General features: G+C 51.7%; 1 protein-coding gene across 1 annotated transcript in view; it reads left to right on the top strand.

The window, feature by feature from the left end:
- The window catches only part of NEURL1B (neuralized E3 ubiquitin protein ligase 1B), a 34,899-nt gene extending 19,467 nt beyond the window's left edge, over nucleotides 1-15,432 (top strand). The window contains exons 2-5 of the mRNA XM_074604105.1: nucleotides 6,648-7,208; nucleotides 9,766-10,473; nucleotides 11,428-11,553; nucleotides 11,993-15,432. Coding sequence (XP_074460206.1) covers nucleotides 6,648-7,208; nucleotides 9,766-10,473; nucleotides 11,428-11,553; nucleotides 11,993-12,237 — 1,640 coding nt within the window. The 3' untranslated portion in view covers nucleotides 12,238-15,432. The remainder of the gene's footprint in view (nucleotides 1-6,647; nucleotides 7,209-9,765; nucleotides 10,474-11,427; nucleotides 11,554-11,992) is intronic.
- Nucleotides 15,433-17,098: the final 1,666 nt, after the last annotated feature.

Below are 17,098 nucleotides of genomic sequence, written 5' to 3'. Positions count from 1 at the left end.
TATCCCACAGGTTACAGGTGGAAGGAGGCTGGGGAGGGCTTGAAGATGTGCCCACATTTCCAAAACGCAAAATCAAGCAGAATGTCTGGAAGTGGGTTGGGAGAGTTTCCCTGCCTGATCTGGGAGAGCGCTGGCTCTCCCCGGTCTTTGGGGCTCTGTGATCACTTCTAGGTCGTGGAAAATTTGCTGTCGGCACTTTTCATCCTTGGATCAGGCCTTCTGTCGTGGTTTATTTTCTGCTTCGAACCAGCTGGTGGATCTTGGAGAGAGACATTGGTGTTTCAGCTGCAATTGCCGTCTTCTGGCTCCGATGCTGGTGTCATGATGTGACGTTTGGTTAACCGGGAGAGCTGAGCCCTGGCGTTGGCTTTCCTGTCAAGGCAACCGTTCTTTTAAATGACGTGGTTGAACTTGGCACTCTTGTGAGCTCCCTACTGCAAGGAGAGGGCTTAATTTGAAAGGAGCAAGGATGCAGGAGCTCATTTCCTGAAGACATGGTGGGAGACAGGGGATGGAGCAGCCTGGAAACTGCCCGTGTTTGCTGGTTTGAGAAAATCAGAACAAAAGGATTTTGCCTAACGCTGTTTGCAAATACCTCTCTGCTTTCATGGAGGAACGCCTAGAAGACCAGAATGTGTCATTAGCCTCTGCCTAGAAAAAAAATGGGGTTTAGTATTATTTTTTTTTAAAATCACCCCTAAAATGTTTGGTTTCAAGCATTACCCACAGAAGCGAGAGGGTTTTCTCGCCTGAAAATCCTTGTGGAGACAGGCACAACTTGATTTTGTGAGTTAAAGTCAATCTCCGTTCTCTGCCAGGGATTTTTCTGGACTGTTCTGCAATGAAAAATGTTGTATGTCCATGAGATATTTGCATCGAGAGTTACCTCAGTGCCACAACACAACCTTTTTGTAGTGAAAAAAACAACTTCTGTCTTTCCTCGTCCCCTCCTTCCCAAATTAGTCTCCAAAAATGTCACATTTCCTGAGATTCACTACAGGCTCTTCAGTCTCCCCTTAAAGCCCCCACGTCTGTGTCACTCTATTGCACGCGAACCGTGTGGGGTCTTTTAACTCCCTGGAAATTTGTCTCAGGTTAGGAGACCTTTACATCAAAGCAGGGCTCTGGGCTGGTCATGCAAACCACGGGAATTCAAATGGGGGGTATTTATTAATTGTCAAGTTGAATTTTCCAGCGCTTGAGCCAGCAGGACCTTTGGAAACGAGGCCAATTTTTTGTAGCAGCCTTATAGTGGATTTGGTAGCCCAACTTTACAAATTCACACTGGTGAGTGTAGAATAGGCGACACAGAGCTCCCCGACGCGTTTTCTGTATTTAAATTAAAAAAAAAAAAAAAAAGTCTAGGCAGCGCACTAAATTTATATGTGAACAGATTTTTATCTCTTGTTCTCAGAAGATAAGATCGCGTCGGAGCAGAATCCTGTTTCGTATTACTGTTAACGTTTATTATCTGCGGTAACAGCTGAGCCTGCTTCTCCCAGCCTCCGGCAAGGCTCCAGCCCGGGTGCCCGCGGGCGGCCGCATCCTCCCCGGCAGCAAAGATGCACTGGGATTAGCGTGGCGAGGACCGGGCTTTTACCGGCCCCCGCGCTGCGATTGACTTTCGCTCGGCGCGGGTGGTTTCTACAAGCTCGCCATCATGCAGTAAACTTGACCCCATTGTTCCCACCTGTTGGGATTTTCCTGTTTGGAAGCAAAAGCCACCTGCCCCCCTCTCTCCAGACGCCTTGTTTAATGTTCAACAGGGTTGTTGCAGCAGCAGCGACCTAACTATCTACTGTAATAGGAAAAGGTTCCCAGTGTTACTGATAAAGCAGCAGCCATAAAGATAAGGCGCAGGCATGGTAGGTGGATTCCCTTTTGCCTGTGCAGGGAGCGTTCATGGGTGGATTTCAGGCTGCTCACTGCTGCTTTTCAGCCTGTTCTCTGAAGAGCCTGGGGAGCGCACGCTGCAGCTGCGTGCTGGTGAGCTGTACCTCACCCCCGGGGTAGCGGTCCCAGGAATTTCTGTTCCCTTGACATCCTTGCTTTATCCACTGCGCATCCCTGTTTGGCACCTGGCGGTGCCCCATAATTCGCCTGCTTTGCCATCCCACGCGCCTTTTGTCATGGATTTACTTGCAGGGGGTCCTTGGGAAAGGGGTGTGGGAGCCAGGGAATGTCTTTTGGTGCAGCGGTGGTAGAGTTAATACAGACGGTGGATTTACCCGTGGCACACAGGGAGGGCAATGCCCTCCTCCTCCGACTGTCAGGCTGCCCTCGTCCTAGGTCTCTGCTGTAGTGTCAGTCTCCTTGAACATTATTCTCCTCTCCATCATTTTAGGGCTTTCCATGGTATTATTCCTGGCTGGCTTGTCTGGACAAGCGAAGTCAGGATCAGTCTGGCTTAAGGTCAACTCTCCAGCTAATCAGCCCCCTCCATCCCGCACCCCGGAGAGCAGTAGCCTTGGAGAGGGCTCTTGTTCTGAATTTTGTCTGCTGCTGTCGGTGGGATTCCAGTGCCACAGCAAACCCGATGCTGTGAACAAATGGGTGAAAAAATTTTTTATTTTTAGAACTGGAACCATGATAAATATGTGGAATTTGTCCAGGGTCCGCCTGCCGTACCTTTTTGAAATGCAAAGTGCATGTTTGTTAAAATACCTCTCCAAAGGTCAGCATAACCTAAGAAATAAACGTGCTGCCCTTTTGGAAAGCAGGTGAAGTTTCCGATGTGCGATAGCAACTTGCAGTTGAGAGCATGGGTCCCCACAACCCAAATCTGTTTCAGTGCGGCCCGTGAGGATGGAAATGCCGCCTTCCAGCCGGGGTTTCTTTTGCAGGTTTCAGTGAGGAGCCCTACCCCGTTCTTAAGCTTCAGTTCATTTTTTTCTTCCATTTTCCTGGCTTACTTCACATTTGCTGAAGCCCCGCTCGTGTGTTTGAGGCACTCATGCTGCGAGCATGACGTTTGCCGTTGGTGCGAGTAGGGATGAAAAATGGAAAACTCTGGAATGAAAAGAAGCCAAATGCTGGATGGGACTTTAGGACATCACCCAGGGGGACCCAGTGAGTTCGTGTCCCATTGGATGATCTAGCCAGCCTGCTGACATGCTTACAAGGCTCATGGAGTGATGTATTTGAGAACCTTACATTTTTTAATCCTTTTAGCTTCCTGCAAGGTGGAGGAATACTGTTACTCTCCCCCAGACGTTGAAGTGAGGCCTAAAGAGAAGAAATTACTTGCTCAAAGCGTTGTAGGAATCTCATAGCTGAAAAAAAGAGCTGGCGTCACTCTTGGCTGCCTGTCACGGCATCGGGCACCCTTGGGTAGAGTGGCATTTCTGCCACGAGCTTGTCTGTCGTTACCCCACTGACGGGCTTTTGGGTGGGAAAGCACAGCCAGGAGAGGGGAGGGTTTGGAGAAATAGCAGAGGGACTGAAATGTGATCCGAACTGTGGAAGCCAAGCCGCAAATTAGGGCAATTCAGAGGCACAAACATCCTGTTGAACTTGCCTGGTCCCCGTCAGTACATAATGAGTAAAGCACATGCCCGAGCTCAGCTCCAGGCGCGTTTCAGTGGGAAAGCTCTGCCTCCCCTGCCTTGGGTTATGTCAGGCTTTATTCCTGGTGGCAACCGGCAGGTGTTCATGCGAGGGGGGAACGGCGTTATAAATAAATTATCCATTCATTTCCTTCTGGAGAATTTCCTATTGTTTAGCGACAATATGCTTTCCTGTTTTTAAAAAAAACCAAAACAAAACAAAAAGTGCCAAACCCCGGCCCCGAGTTCCTCTCTGGCAGGGTGGACCCAAAGCTGCCTTTGAAGTGAGTGCCCATGTCATCGCTCTTCCCTCCGCCGCGCTGCTGTCACTGTCACTCCCGCCTCGGTCCTCCGCGCTTTCCCGAAGCAGTGTGAGAATTACCTGCCCAGGGGCCGTGCCGGAGAGCACCGTGTCTTGATGTGTGTCTTTTCTCCGGCAGGTCAATGTGGGAGCAGGGCTGGTGCTGCACAGCGGGGGGGAGCAGGGCATTCTTATGATGGTGGAGAGGAGAATAAAAGCTCTCATCCCTCCTTCCTCCTTTTGGCCAACATGGGGACATGGAAGCCAGGGTGCTCGCTTTCACAGGGGAGAAATTTTTAACTATTTTTAGAAAACAATGCAGCTCAATGGATTATGAAATGAAGGGTTCTCTGCTCGGGGAGCTGTTGCCCAGCAAGGAGGGGTGTGATGAGGAGCAGCACTGAGCCCAGCAGGTCCTGCAGGACCCCTCAGCGGCTGGCCCGGCAGCACCATCCGTGGCTTTGCTTAACCCCCATCCCAGCGGAAGGGCACAAAGGTGCTGTGAATCCGGATAAAAAATGGGGAGCCGGTGTGGGAAAGCATGGGATTTGCCCTGCATTGCTCAGGGCCACTCGCCCATCACTACGTGCTGGCTGGGTTCATGCATCTCTCTGCTATGGAAACCCCAACCCGTATTTCCTCTGCAGCAGCATCATTTGTCGGGAACATTTGCAGACAGACACATGGAGCATCACCCACATGAGCAACGGGTGGCTCTGTGCTGAAAGCAGCCATCTTCTGCCTTTCAGCTCTTCGGGAGGCAAAGAAATAAGATTTCTCCTGGGAATACCCAAGAGAAATACCCATACCTCTGAGAGTATGGCCAGGGCTGACCCTGGGAATCCCCTCCTGCCCTGGGAGAGCCGTGGGGAAGCCTGGACCACGGAGGTGCTGTGCCGGGCAGGGGGACAGCCCCGAGGGGATTTAACACCCCGGGGAAGATTCTCTCTTCCCTGTCTCCCCCAGGACTCTGCCTTCATGGCTCTGGCATGGAAATGGGAAACGCCCCGCTGATGTAAGGGCAAGGATGTATTTATTTACATTCGTGCACGACAGGATTAACCGATACCTTGTGCTGCACAGCGATTGTCACGTGCAGCACAAACGAAGAGATACAAAAGACCTTGTATTCGTTCATGCGTTTGCCTGTCAAAATTTAGGACTGACCTTTTTTCTTGATGCAAACAGGAGCTTTATGCCTTTGTAGCTCTTTGACTCCTGTTGCAGATGCCCGATTTCAGGGGCTAATCGTGTGTTCAGATCTCGCCTGCAGCCTCTTCTCTTGCGTTCACAAAGGCAGCGGTTGCTTAGAGCATCTGTTATTTCAGACAGAAACGCAAGTCCCAGCCTCTGTCTGCCCTGCCTGGTAGGGTTTTGCTTGCAAAAAAGGTGTCACAGCTGCAGCTCTCCTGTCAGCTTCCCCAGCTGAGCTCCCGGCATCTTCTGGTGTTTTCTTCCAAGAGAGGAAAGCGTCAGAAAATCCTTCCCTGGTCACGAAGCAAAGCCAGGGGTTACACATAGGGAGGAAGCAGCTTGGAGGAAGGGACAGGCAGGCGGCTTCTAAAGCTTCAAACGTGGCAAAGTATTTCACCGCAAATGTGTGCTTGCGATGCAGTTTTATATTTAACAGGATGGCTTTGAGCACCCAGGACGCCTTCCATTTTTGCTTTAAAAAAGCACAAAGCCAGGTGAAAAGAGGAGGAGAGGTGGGGTGGGTGGGAAATGGGGAGACTGAAGTGCCTGTAGCACCGTGGTGGTGATGGTGGTGGTGGTCATGGGAGCCCTGGTCCCGGGGCAGGACCTCGGGATGTGTTCAGGGATATGCAAAAAAGATTGTCTCTGCCTCGGGGAACTTATAGCTAAGGCTTAAGATTAAAAGTTGGGCTTTTTTTCATTTCTGCTTCACGCTTGTGTGAACTTCACTTTAGGCCTCAAATCTGCTTTTCTTGAAATTGGTCTCGAAATTGCTATTGACTTTAAATGCTGCAAGATCTCACCCATAAATTCTCCTTCTCCCATCTGTAAAACGAGGATGGCAGGATTTCTGTGCCATCTGTGGTGCTGTGAAGCTGAAAACAATCATCGTTTATAAAGTGCTTTGAGCTCAAATGGGAGGTTCTGTGTAAAGGCAAGGCTTTGCGGGATGAAATGTTCCTCAATGTGCCAGTTGCATCTGATATCTGAACCAGGAGCTGGGTTGAAAGTTTTGGAAGAACAGTCTGGTGATGCAGAGGTGGTGCTCCAGCTGCTAAATGTCTCGGTTTATTTGTGGTGTTCAGAAGCTCCCGTTCATCATTACAAAATTAAGGGACAGAGAAGCCAGTGGCAGCATGTCCCCCAAAAAATCAGTATCGTACATCTGCGTTCATCTTGAGCTGGTCTTAACAGCCATGATTCTCAGAGATGGTGTGACTCTGGCCACCAGCTGGTGATTTAACAGCACGCGCATTGTAAATAGGAAACTGGGAGCCACAGTCACAAGCGTTAGGCCTTTCCGAGTGCAATAGGATGCGTCTGATGGGAACAAAAGGATGTTCGTTTCCATCCAGCTTTGCAGGGTGTAGAAGGGAAGCTGCCTAACCCTCGCCCCAGGAGACACATTTGCTTTTTATTCGCATAAAGCTGAGGGCCAAATTGGTGCAACAAAGAGCAGGTTGTGGCCGAGCACAGCGTTTTAAGATTAAATAGTGTGGTTCCTAGCGAGTAATGCAAAGCACGCCTGGCCAGCCCGTTGAGTTGCTCGGGCTGAGCTGGCTCAGGTCGAGCACTACTGACGGAGCTGCTGGTTTCTCCTTTTGCAGACACAAGCCACCAGACCCGCTCCGTGTCCAGCCGTCCCTATTATAGTTTGCCCAACAGCAGCCATGAGAGACGCTCGGTCCTCGCTATCACGGAGCCGCCGCGGTTCCACTCCCAAGCCAAAGGCAAGAACGTGCGTCTGGACGCTCACTCCCGCAAGGCCACGCGGAGGAACAGTTTCTGCAACGGCGTCACCTTCACCAACCGGCCCATCCACCTCTACGAGAAGGTCAGGCTGAAGCTGGTGGCTGTGCACCACGGCTGGAGCGGGGCCCTTCGCTTCGGCTTCACCATTCACGACCCATCGCAGATGAGCTCTGACGAGATACCAAAGTACGCCTGCCCGGACCTAGTCACCCGACCTGGATACTGGGCCAAGGCTTTGCCAGAGAGGTTTGCTGTGAGAGACAATATCTTGGCCTTCTGGGTTGACCGTCACGGGAGAGTCTTCTACAGTATTAATGACGAGGAGCCAATATTGTTTCACTGTGGTATTAAAGTTTCCGGTCCTCTCTGGGCACTCATAGATGTCTATGGAATTACCCATGAAGTGCAAATACTAGGTAAGTGTGCGTTTTGGCCCATGGCTTGCTCTTCTGGTTGCTCTTTCCACGGAGGCATGATCACGTAGAAAAGATGCGTGATCTACCTAGTTGATCATTTCTATGGGACACGAAGAAAACTAATTTACTATTGGTTTTGTGCCTCAAATTTTAACTGGTTTTTTTTTTTGACAGCAGTGGGGATCCAGAAAGCAATATATTTTAGAGATGTCAGTGATGGAAAGACCTGCATTATAGCAGCCATGTGAAGGGATAAATGGAAATCTTTACATGTAACTTTACCCAGCTTTTTCTGAGCTAGATATGCTGCTGTGGTGTGGAAAAACATGGTGCTGCTTTACAGCAAGGTCCCAGGGACTGAGGAGGCAAAGGTGACCGGTTCTGGCTTCCCCTGTTCTTTCCCAGCTCCCGGTTACAGCGTGAGCTGCTGCGTGCTCAGGATCCTTGCTACCACGTGCCGCATCTCCCCTACCCCTGAGCAGATCGCTGCATTCAGGGGGCGCCTGGCTCATTTACAAGCATCTTCCTTGGGGAGGGATGCAAGAGGGGATGAATTTGTTCCCGTTAGCGAACCGAGCCGATTGCCACGGAATGACTTCCCTTTTGTGGCTTTTACGGCATTGAAATTTCAAATGAATTCAGTGTCAGATGGAGTGTTTTGAACTAGTCTACACCACAGGGAATCCTTTTAAAATACAAGAGTGTTGCCCTTTCCTGGAGGCTCCTAGGAGCTGATTTAGTTTTAACAGCCAAGCTAAGCTGCACCTGCTCGAGGGGATGGGTCCTCCATCCTCACACCGAACAGACACCAGCGATAAGCTGTGAAATTGTTAGTCCGGTGGGCAGGCAGCTCCTTCGCGTGTTCTTCTGAATGGTACCAATTATTTTGCAGCCGAGAAGGCTACACAGAAACACCACTTTGCCCTGCCTGCTCTGCCTCAAATGTGTAATTAAACCTCACCAGTAGCTTATCCTGTAATTGCGATTGCGACGGACTCCAGCCTGTGGTGCTCATCGCAGAGGTGAAGGAGCGTTTGCTGGAGTGGCCAGTGCAGCTGCTTCACCAGAGCAGTCCTCCTTCCTCATTAGATTATAGCTAGAAAAATAAAACGCAGCTTATTTCTGCCCCCACCCCCAGTCCTGCAGCGCGCAGAGTGAAAGACTGGGCCTGAGGACACCTATACTCCGGGACATTTTTTTTCGGGATTGAAGTACTGAGCCCCACAAACTGCCCCAGGAATCAGGGCGATGCTCAGCCACCTGGGGCACCAGGGGACCCAGCCTCCTTGCTGCAGATGTGGTGTCAAAGCAGATGTGTTTGTCTCTCTGTCTCTTCCTCCTAAGCTTTTGCAAGTCGAGAAAGCTGTGAAATATAGCCCAAAAGCAGATGCACAAAATGCATCTTTCAGCATCATGAAGCTTGGATGTGTCTTACTCCTCTGTGTGAGGAGTAAGTTTCTTGCCAGATAACCTTGTGCTTGCTAGAAGCAGCTGGTCCAGCCATCAGCCTGCACTGGTGGCCTCTCCTGCATGGACTTCTGAGCCATGGCAGCCTCTGCTTTGCAGCTGCTGGATGCATTTGGGTGTTTTTCCTTCTTTGATAAAAGCCTGGTGATTTTTTCCTCCAAGGAGCTGGCAGCGTTGGTGCTGGGATGCTTTTCCCCTCTCCATCTTTGGGAAGACCAGGAGTCTGCTTCATTCACGCATGCTCTTAACTTCTGTGTGCTTTGACTTTGCTCAGCTGGTTAATGCCTTCCCTTTGGAGTGAAGTGTCCAGGGGGGCCCGGGCAGCGCTGGAGGTAGAAGGAAGGGCACTCCCAAACCTCCCCACACCTTTAAATACACCCCTGTCCTGGCATGGCTGAGGTGAAAATCTGGGAAATGAATTAAGGGTCAGCATCCTGAGTTTCCCTTTGCTGTGAAAGAGGAAAATAACTCTCTAACTGTAAAAACCTTCTTTGTAACACCTGCAGCAAGTACCTATTGTGGCAAGCTTTCAATTCAGATTCTCTGCAGCGGGGTGAACACCCCTGAGATAAGAGGCTTGAAATCTTCTTGTAAAATGACCTCTCCTGGACACACCTGTGCCTGGACACCTCACAGCTGTAAGGCAATGACAAGGAGTGTAAAAGGAGCATTGATTCACGCTTGTGCTCCTTCGCCCATTGCTGTGTTAAACATTTGGCTTGCACGAGACATTGAGATATTGAAACAACAAGATACTGAAACGTTTCTTTCTTCTACGGAGCACCCTCCATAAAACAGCTTTTCCCAGTTCACCAGTGCAAGGAGCTCCCAAATTACATGGGCGCTTTGTAACACTTGTTTTTTCTGAGCTAGTGGCAAGATGCAGTCATTTTTCTGCGTGCTCCTCATGAAACTCGCCACCGCTAGCCTTTCATTAGTGGTTGACCTCTGGCTAATTTTTTCACTGTTTTTCCATTCAGAGGAACAGAATTCAGATAATCTGTAGGCAGAAATAATAACAATTGTAACCGTAAAAGTAGTCAATTGTATCTTGACTCTAATGTCCCTTATCACTGGGTTTTTCTCACAGATAGCATGTTTGCAGAGACCATGACCACTGCCCGTCTCAGCACGGCCCGTCTCAGCACTTGCCTTCCACAGAGCAACCACGATTCAGCCAACTTCAATAACAACGAACTGGAGAATAACCAAGTGGTGGCCAAAATTGCAAACCTAAACCTAAGTCGCGTTCCAGGGCTTGGGACAGACAACCACATCATCCCCTGTTGCCCAAACCGACGGCAGCGTGCCCAGGGGGTCCCAGCCTTCCTGGACACAGACCTGCGATTCCACCCAACCCGGGGACCTGACATCACCTTTTCTCAGGACCGGATGGTTGCGTGCACCAACTGGCAAGAAAGCAATAGGACTTTGGTGTTTTCTGACCGGCCTTTGCACATCGGTGAAAGCCTCTTTGTGGAAGTAGGACATCTTGGGTTGCCATACTATGGTGCCCTTTCGTTTGGCATCACTTCTTGTGATCCGAGTACTTTACGGACAAATGAGCTCCCAGCAGATCCAGACTTTCTCTTGGACCGCAAGGAGTACTGGGTGGTTTATCGAGCGTTCCCGGTCCTCAACAGCGGCGACATTCTCAGTTTCATGGTCTTGCCGAATGGAGAGGTGCACCACGGGGTGAATGGAGCCAGCCGAGGAATGCTAATGTGTGTGGACACCTCACAGTCCCTCTGGGTGTTTTTTACAATCCACGGTGTAATCAACCAGCTCAAAATACTGGGTAAGTGCAGCCAGAAGAAATCGCACCGGGGAGCCACCTGGCTGGTGAAGGTTCCTGGGCCAGAACGGGAGCCGCAGGTTTGCATTCGCAGCGTTGCCTTTAGCAGGTGGTCACCGACGTGAGGAAGCAGCTCCTGATCTCACCTTGTGTTTGCAAACAAGAGGGAGCGAGACGTGGTAGCTGTCACATAGATGTATGCAGCCTATATAAATCCCCCAGAAAGGGATGAGAGTTGAGAGGTAAAATAAGCAGCAGGTAGGGCGGCAGGGATGGCTGTGTGGGGGACAGCTGGTTTTCAGAGGAGTAGTTTTTAAAAGGGATTCTTTATAAGCTCACTGTTCCAGCCAACAGGTATTCAACTCCCGCCTTGGTACTGGCGATGATTTTTGTGAGCGCAGCTCTGGTTTAAGCACGTGTGTTGCTGCTGGGCAGTAATCGCTCCCCAAGCACTGCCACGGCTCGGGGATCAGTTGTCACTTTTGGTCTATTGCTGGTGACCAGTTCCAGTGCTTGTCCTTCCCTCCTGGTAAGGATTCTGTCAGAAAAGCAGATGTTGATGACTTTGCAAAGCGGGTTTTTCTCATTTAAAGCAATGCCCTTTCCCAGCTGCCCCTGACCTGACAGTGAGACGGTGATAGCTTGAGGCTGCTCCTGCTGGAGAGGTCGGGACCGCGGGGAAGTGACTTTACACCCCAAATGATGGCTGTCAGATGACCTGGTGCTCACCTTGCTGAAGCACTGACCAGAAATTGGCATAGCGAGGTCCAGGCCATCCATCACATCCAAAATCCTGCGCCTGTATCATTACTAAGGGGCAGCACATAACTCAGCAGCTGGATTTTACCCTGAAGCACCCCGTGCATGTGGGCTGGGAGCGACTCACGGGGCTGGGGGGCGTTAGCCAGGGTTTGGGTGCCTGTCTGCGGCGGGCTCAGCTCTCTCCTGTGTTTGCAGGCACTGTGCAGTCCAGCCCAGTGACCGTCTCGCCCTCAGGATCCCCCGGCGGCTCGCAGTACGACAGCGACTCGGACATGGCCTTCAGCGTCAACAGGTCGTCGTCTGCTTCAGAGTCGTCCCTCGGTAAGCAGAGCCGAGCCCTCGGCGCCCGGCTGTGCCGGTGACGCCGAGACAGGAGTGCGGGCTGACGGACAATGCTGGGGCTACGCTGGGGTTACGGGGGAGACGTTGACCCCTCCTGCGAGGCCACCAGAAATACTGGGAAGGAGACACAAAGCGGTGGGAGGATTTTCACGGCCTGAAGAAGAGCTGCGTGTTGCTTCCCACTTTGTCAGTCTGTCTAATGGCAAGTGGTCCCTGCGGGGCTGTCCGTGCTACAGCAGCGACGCTGTGATAGCGGGGGGGTGCGGTGTCGTGTCTGGGGGGTCTTATACCCCAAATGAACCAGGCAATGACAAAGGAAGAGCCTTAAAAATTGACATGAGTGTGTGTGTGTTGTACGGTGTCAGATTCGCACCATCCTGGAGACTAAATGATCGCCTTCCCTCCTCCTCTTTTGCAGTGACTGCTCCCAGCTCCCCCCTGAGCCCCCCCATCTCTCCCGTCTTCCCCCCTCCGGAGCCATCAAGCAGCAAGAACGGGGAATGCACCGTCTGCTTTGACAGCGAGGTGGACACGGTGATCTACACCTGCGGACACATGTGCCTCTGCAACACCTGCGGTCTTAAGCTGAAGAAGCAGCTCAACGCCTGCTGCCCAATCTGCCGACGGGTCATCAAAGATGTTATTAAAACATACCGCCCTTAGCGCCCGGCTCGGGCTGTAGGAAGGGGGAACGCCGCTAGCAGTAACCATGCCTTTCCGTCCCTGCTTATGGGTTATCGTGCTGGTCAGTCGTTATCAAGTGGCTCGTTATCTGTGTTTCCTTATTTGACTGGTAGGGCACAATTCAGGGATAAAATTGAGCTGAGGATCACGTAGGGCCCCAAGGCACGGCTGCCGTGCCAGCTACGCTGTGTGCCCATGGGCAAATCCAGGGAACTGTGGTCTGGACCCGACCCAGCTGCAAATGAGAGATTTCCCGTGCAAAGGCTCTTTTTTTCCTCCTCCTCCTCCTCCGGGGGAGGCTCACTGTGGTGTGGGTCAGGAAGGGGAGGTTGCCACTTGGTCAGTGCCGGGTGCCACTGGGCTTCCTGACCCCAAAACCCCAGCAGCTCTGGGCTGCTGCCGGGTGCTCGCGCTGTGGTGGGACAAAATTAGGACAAGGCCCAGTGGGAGGGTTCAAAGTGGACAAAACTGATCTGGAAATGTCATTTTCATCCCTGTACGGGGAACTAGCGAAGGCCAAAATAGTAGCACAGCCAGATTCTCACTTGTTTGGGTTTCGCCCCCCTGAACAGGCTTCTGGGGCATCTGAAGAAGCTGGTCTGGACTTAGATAAAGCAGCTTTTGCTTTCTGTGGCAGAGCAGGGACTTTTGGCCAGGGAGGCTGAGACGCGGGGAGCAGTCACAGGGTAGCAGTGAGGACCACGAGCCCACCGAGAGTCCCAGCCAAGCCCAAGTGCTGCAGCAGCGATGGAGCAGCGGGTGGCAGCCATGGGCTGCTCAGGCACTGCCCGTACGTCTGGCTGCCGAAGCCGTAAATTGCAACCTGGGGATGAGATGGGTGTTTGGATGGACACTGTGCAGTCCTGGCTTACGAAAAGCGTGGGGCTACGTCCGTCCGTAATGATGGTGTTTGTCACCGCCAGGCACACGCGCCTGCATTTTGCTCTGCTCCTCTCCGCAGGCGGCATAGCTGCCGTCTCACGCCGTCCCGCCCGGCTCACCTCCCCAGCCCTTCCCCTGCAGGGCTCAGCCTTCCTCCCGCCCCGGCACAGGGACTTTTTGGAGCCTGTGGTGAGAAATTAATTTCTGACCCAGTCCCAGCAGGCTTAGCTTTTTTCTGGGTACTGTGTATGTGCTGATTTTACCTGCTCTTTCTCCTGCCTTTCCAGGTTTCCCAGCACAGCTCCCAGCTGCCTGGGTCCCAACAGCAGATGAGAACTTACTGAGATGAACAGGGGTCTTTACTTGGGAGGAGGAAAGAAAAAGGCTCTGGGGCTATTATTAGATGGTGGGACTTAAAAGGTAAATGGGTTTCAGCTGTGATATTAGACAGCTACAAGCAGCAGCAACCTGGGTGAGCTGGGCACCGTCCGAGCAGGCGGCAGCGGGGCTGGTGCAGGGAGCTCGGTATCCTCCCTGCTGCTCCCGCTGGAGACGCCCTCCATCCTCCGTCCACTCCCACCGCTCCTCTCCGGTCCTTCAGCCCCAGCCTGGCTGGTTTCCAGCTGGTCCAGGTTCATAAAGAGGGGAAAGGAGAGGATGCAAATGGAAGGATGAGAGTCATTCTGGTGTCATTCTATCTGGGTGACCACGTGCCACCGAGTGCGTAAGAACGGCTTTCTTCAGAAAGGTGCAATTATCACATTTTAGTCCAAAAAAGAAAAAGAATAACAATGCCTGTACTTTTCAGGGCTTCTGGGCACAGAGGGGCAGCCTGACGTTGTCGGTGTCTCTCACCTCACCCTGTCTCCTCCGAGGTGCCAGTAGCCGTGGGTTTGTTGTCGTCTTGCGGTGCCGCTGCCTGGGTGGGGGCTTGGCGATGCCGGCGGTGCCACGCTTGGTGAACCCAGCGGCACTCAGCCCCATCCCAGCCCCACGCTGCCATCACGCAGAGCGCACCCGGGGGAGCAGCTCATCTCGGCAGGCTGTGCCAGCATGCCAGCTCACAGGGCATGGAGAAAACTTTGAGAAAACTTTTCTTTTTTTTTTTCCTTGAGGAGCTAATTAACATTTTAAGGGTCTAAATGAGAGGCTGCTGTAGAGTGAGATCTCACCCATTGACCGGCTGCACGGGCACAAGAGCCGGCTGGCTTTGCAGAGCCCTGTTTGGAAACTCGGCTCATGCCACTGGCTGTGCCACCGCCGAGGATGTTGAGCCCTCAGCAGAGCCACTGGCACTGCCCTTTGCAGACCAGGGTCCAGCTGCCGTCCGTGGGCATCACACTACGAGCGTGGTGATGGCAAAGTGCGTGAGCACGGGATGAAAGGCCAGGTGGGTCAGCCCCTGCCTGGTGAGCGGGCTCGGTGGGAAGCCTTTGCGTGATGAAGAATTCAAGGAAAGCTGTCTGAATCCACAGCGAGCGATGCTAGCTTGGATCAGGTCTGGGCTAGCAAAGGCCAGCAGCCGTCCCTGGGGCCGCTCTCCTCGTTTCAGGGGTGCCCGGTCACTTTCAGTGGCTGGTTACAGCTGCTACGGGCAGAGTCCATGTGCTTGGCTGACACCTCAGGTCCTCAATGAGCGGGACTAATTGCGTACCTGGGGTGGGGTGGGGTTTTTTTGGTGTAGCTCTCTTTTTTTTTTTTTTTTTTTAAAGCCAGCAAGGAGAAATACCGACTCCGCCCCAGGCTGTGTCCCAGCTGTTCAGGACCCATTGCCCAGGTTGAATTTTTGGTGTAGCAGCCAAGACTGGTTTCCAGAAGGGCAGCATCCAGCGGGGCCAGCAAGGGAGAGACAGGGGTCAGGGGCCGGAGCGCGGCCATGCAGCGAGTGGGACGGGAGAGCAGTGAACGCGTCCCCCTGCCTATCCGAGAGCAACAGGATTTTTTCCAAAATAGGCCTCTTATAAAAGATTTCCAGGAAAAGGTAGCCTCTTACAGATTTAATTGTTAGTACTCGTATTGCTATTTTTTTTAAACAGTCCGATGATATATGATTTGTACAGAAGATCTGTTTGTGCCTTATAAGGGTGTCTGTGCACTTTTTATCCTTTTTAAAGCAACTTTTAAAAAGAAAAAAAAAGGGGGGGGGAGAAAACAACACAGATCAATGGTAGTTTTATAGAATTTTGTGTTCACTGAGAACCCTGCTTTTTTTAGATATATATATATATATACCGGAGTGAAACAGTGTTTATTTCCATGGATTTCCCCCCCCCGCCCCTAATCTATTTGTTTAAAAATTAAAAAAAGGAAGAAGGAAAGAAAAAGAAGAGATGGGGGAACTCTTTTACCTTCCCCCTTTCCGAGACAGTTCCTCTCTTATCGTTACCTTTATGATTCAATACTGTGACCTGTACATCATGTTTAAGCTGAATCAGATTTTGGACCTCTGTATTAGGCTTTTCAAGCAAATCATCTGGGGGGCCGGGGGGGGAGGGCATCGCACGAGGGAGGGAGCTGCACTTCTCCATGTCAGTGCTCTATAGCGTTGTGTTCAGTGCCGTGTGTTTTACTTTTGTCCATTTACCTGTTTTACATTAATATAATTTTACTTGTTTATGAAACAAATAAAATTTTGGCTTGTAAGGAGTGCTCCCGGACATTTAAAAGCGATTGACCCGGAGGGTGAGCGAATCCGTTATTTCCAAAGCGTGGCAATACTAATACATAGAGGCAGGGCACCGCCGTTCAGCTCGGGCACCTCCGCTTCAAAAAAAAAAAATAAAAAATAAAGTTAGGCACTTTAAATACCTTGCCTGAGCTTTGCTTTGCCCCTGGGTCACTGCACAGTGGCTGCTCAGTCCCTTGAAGGGCAGGGCAGGACAGGGCCGATTCCTGGCTCATTTCACCTTGCAAAGCCTCGAAAGTTTGGCCAGCCACCGCAGTAAAAGCAGGGTGCGTTTCAGGGCTGCAGAGGTGGGGGGTGTCCTGCGGCAGATGCCCTCTCCTAGTGCCTCAAATTCCTCATCCCACCTGCACCGCCTCAAGCAGGGCAGCTGCCAGCCTGGGCCTGCTCCTGCGCCCGCACTGGGGCTGTGGCAACCTGGGGACCGTGCCAGCTGGCCCAGGGAGGGGGTGATGCAGACATGGGCAGGATGGCTGCTTTTTCTTTATCTTTCTCCTTTTCCTTTTCCTTTTTCTTTTTCTTTTTATTTCTTTTTCTTTTTCTCCTTTTTTTCTTTTTCTTTTTCTTTTTCTTTTTCTTTTTCTTTTTTTCTTCCTCTTTTTCTTCTTTTCCTTTTTCTTTTTTCCTTTTCCTTTCCTTTTTTCTTTTTGTGTGTGTGTGTTGTGTTTTGTAGCCATGCCCGGCTCTTTATTTCACAAGCAGAGGCCAACAGAAGGCTGCTCTGTAAACTGTTTATATCCCAAAATGTGGCCCGCTGAAGCCAGACACCAGTCAAGCAGCCTCAGATGTGGCTTAAAGCGGAGTGGAAGAATTCATTCATAACTCTGCCCTGGCAAGAACGCGGCCATAGTTAAGCATTTGCACGAAAACATTCATGAGCCACAGGTGGCGAAGGAGCCTGGCAATGGCTTTTTATGCCAAAATGCCTTTTTATAAACTCTGCTGCCCCACTTTAGCTGGAGAGCTGATCCTTGTGAGCTGCCAGCAGACTAACGCTGCTGGTCTTGGGCCACCGCCTGACTTTGTACGGCACAGCATCAGTGTGATGACCCGTTCCGGCCGCTGCCAGCCCCATACCTGGGGAGGACCACTGCCTGCTCCCGTCACCTGTGCCCGCAGCCCCCACCGCCGCCCTCCTCCCCTCTGCCAGCCTGGGTGCCGTGATGCACGTTCCAGCCCAAACGGAGCCTCCCATGGCCGAAGCCCAACTCTCATCAGCGCCCTGCCAGCTCTGCTCCTGGCACGGCCACACAAGCGCTGGAGATCTGGGCAGCC

Source organism: Larus michahellis, chromosome 11, assembly GCF_964199755.1.
Source record: "Larus michahellis chromosome 11, bLarMic1.1, whole genome shotgun sequence".
NCBI classification, from domain to species: Eukaryota; Metazoa; Chordata; class Aves; order Charadriiformes; family Laridae; genus Larus; species Larus michahellis.
Note: the sequence above shows the minus strand (reverse complement) of the source record. Positions and strands in the feature narration are given on the sequence as shown.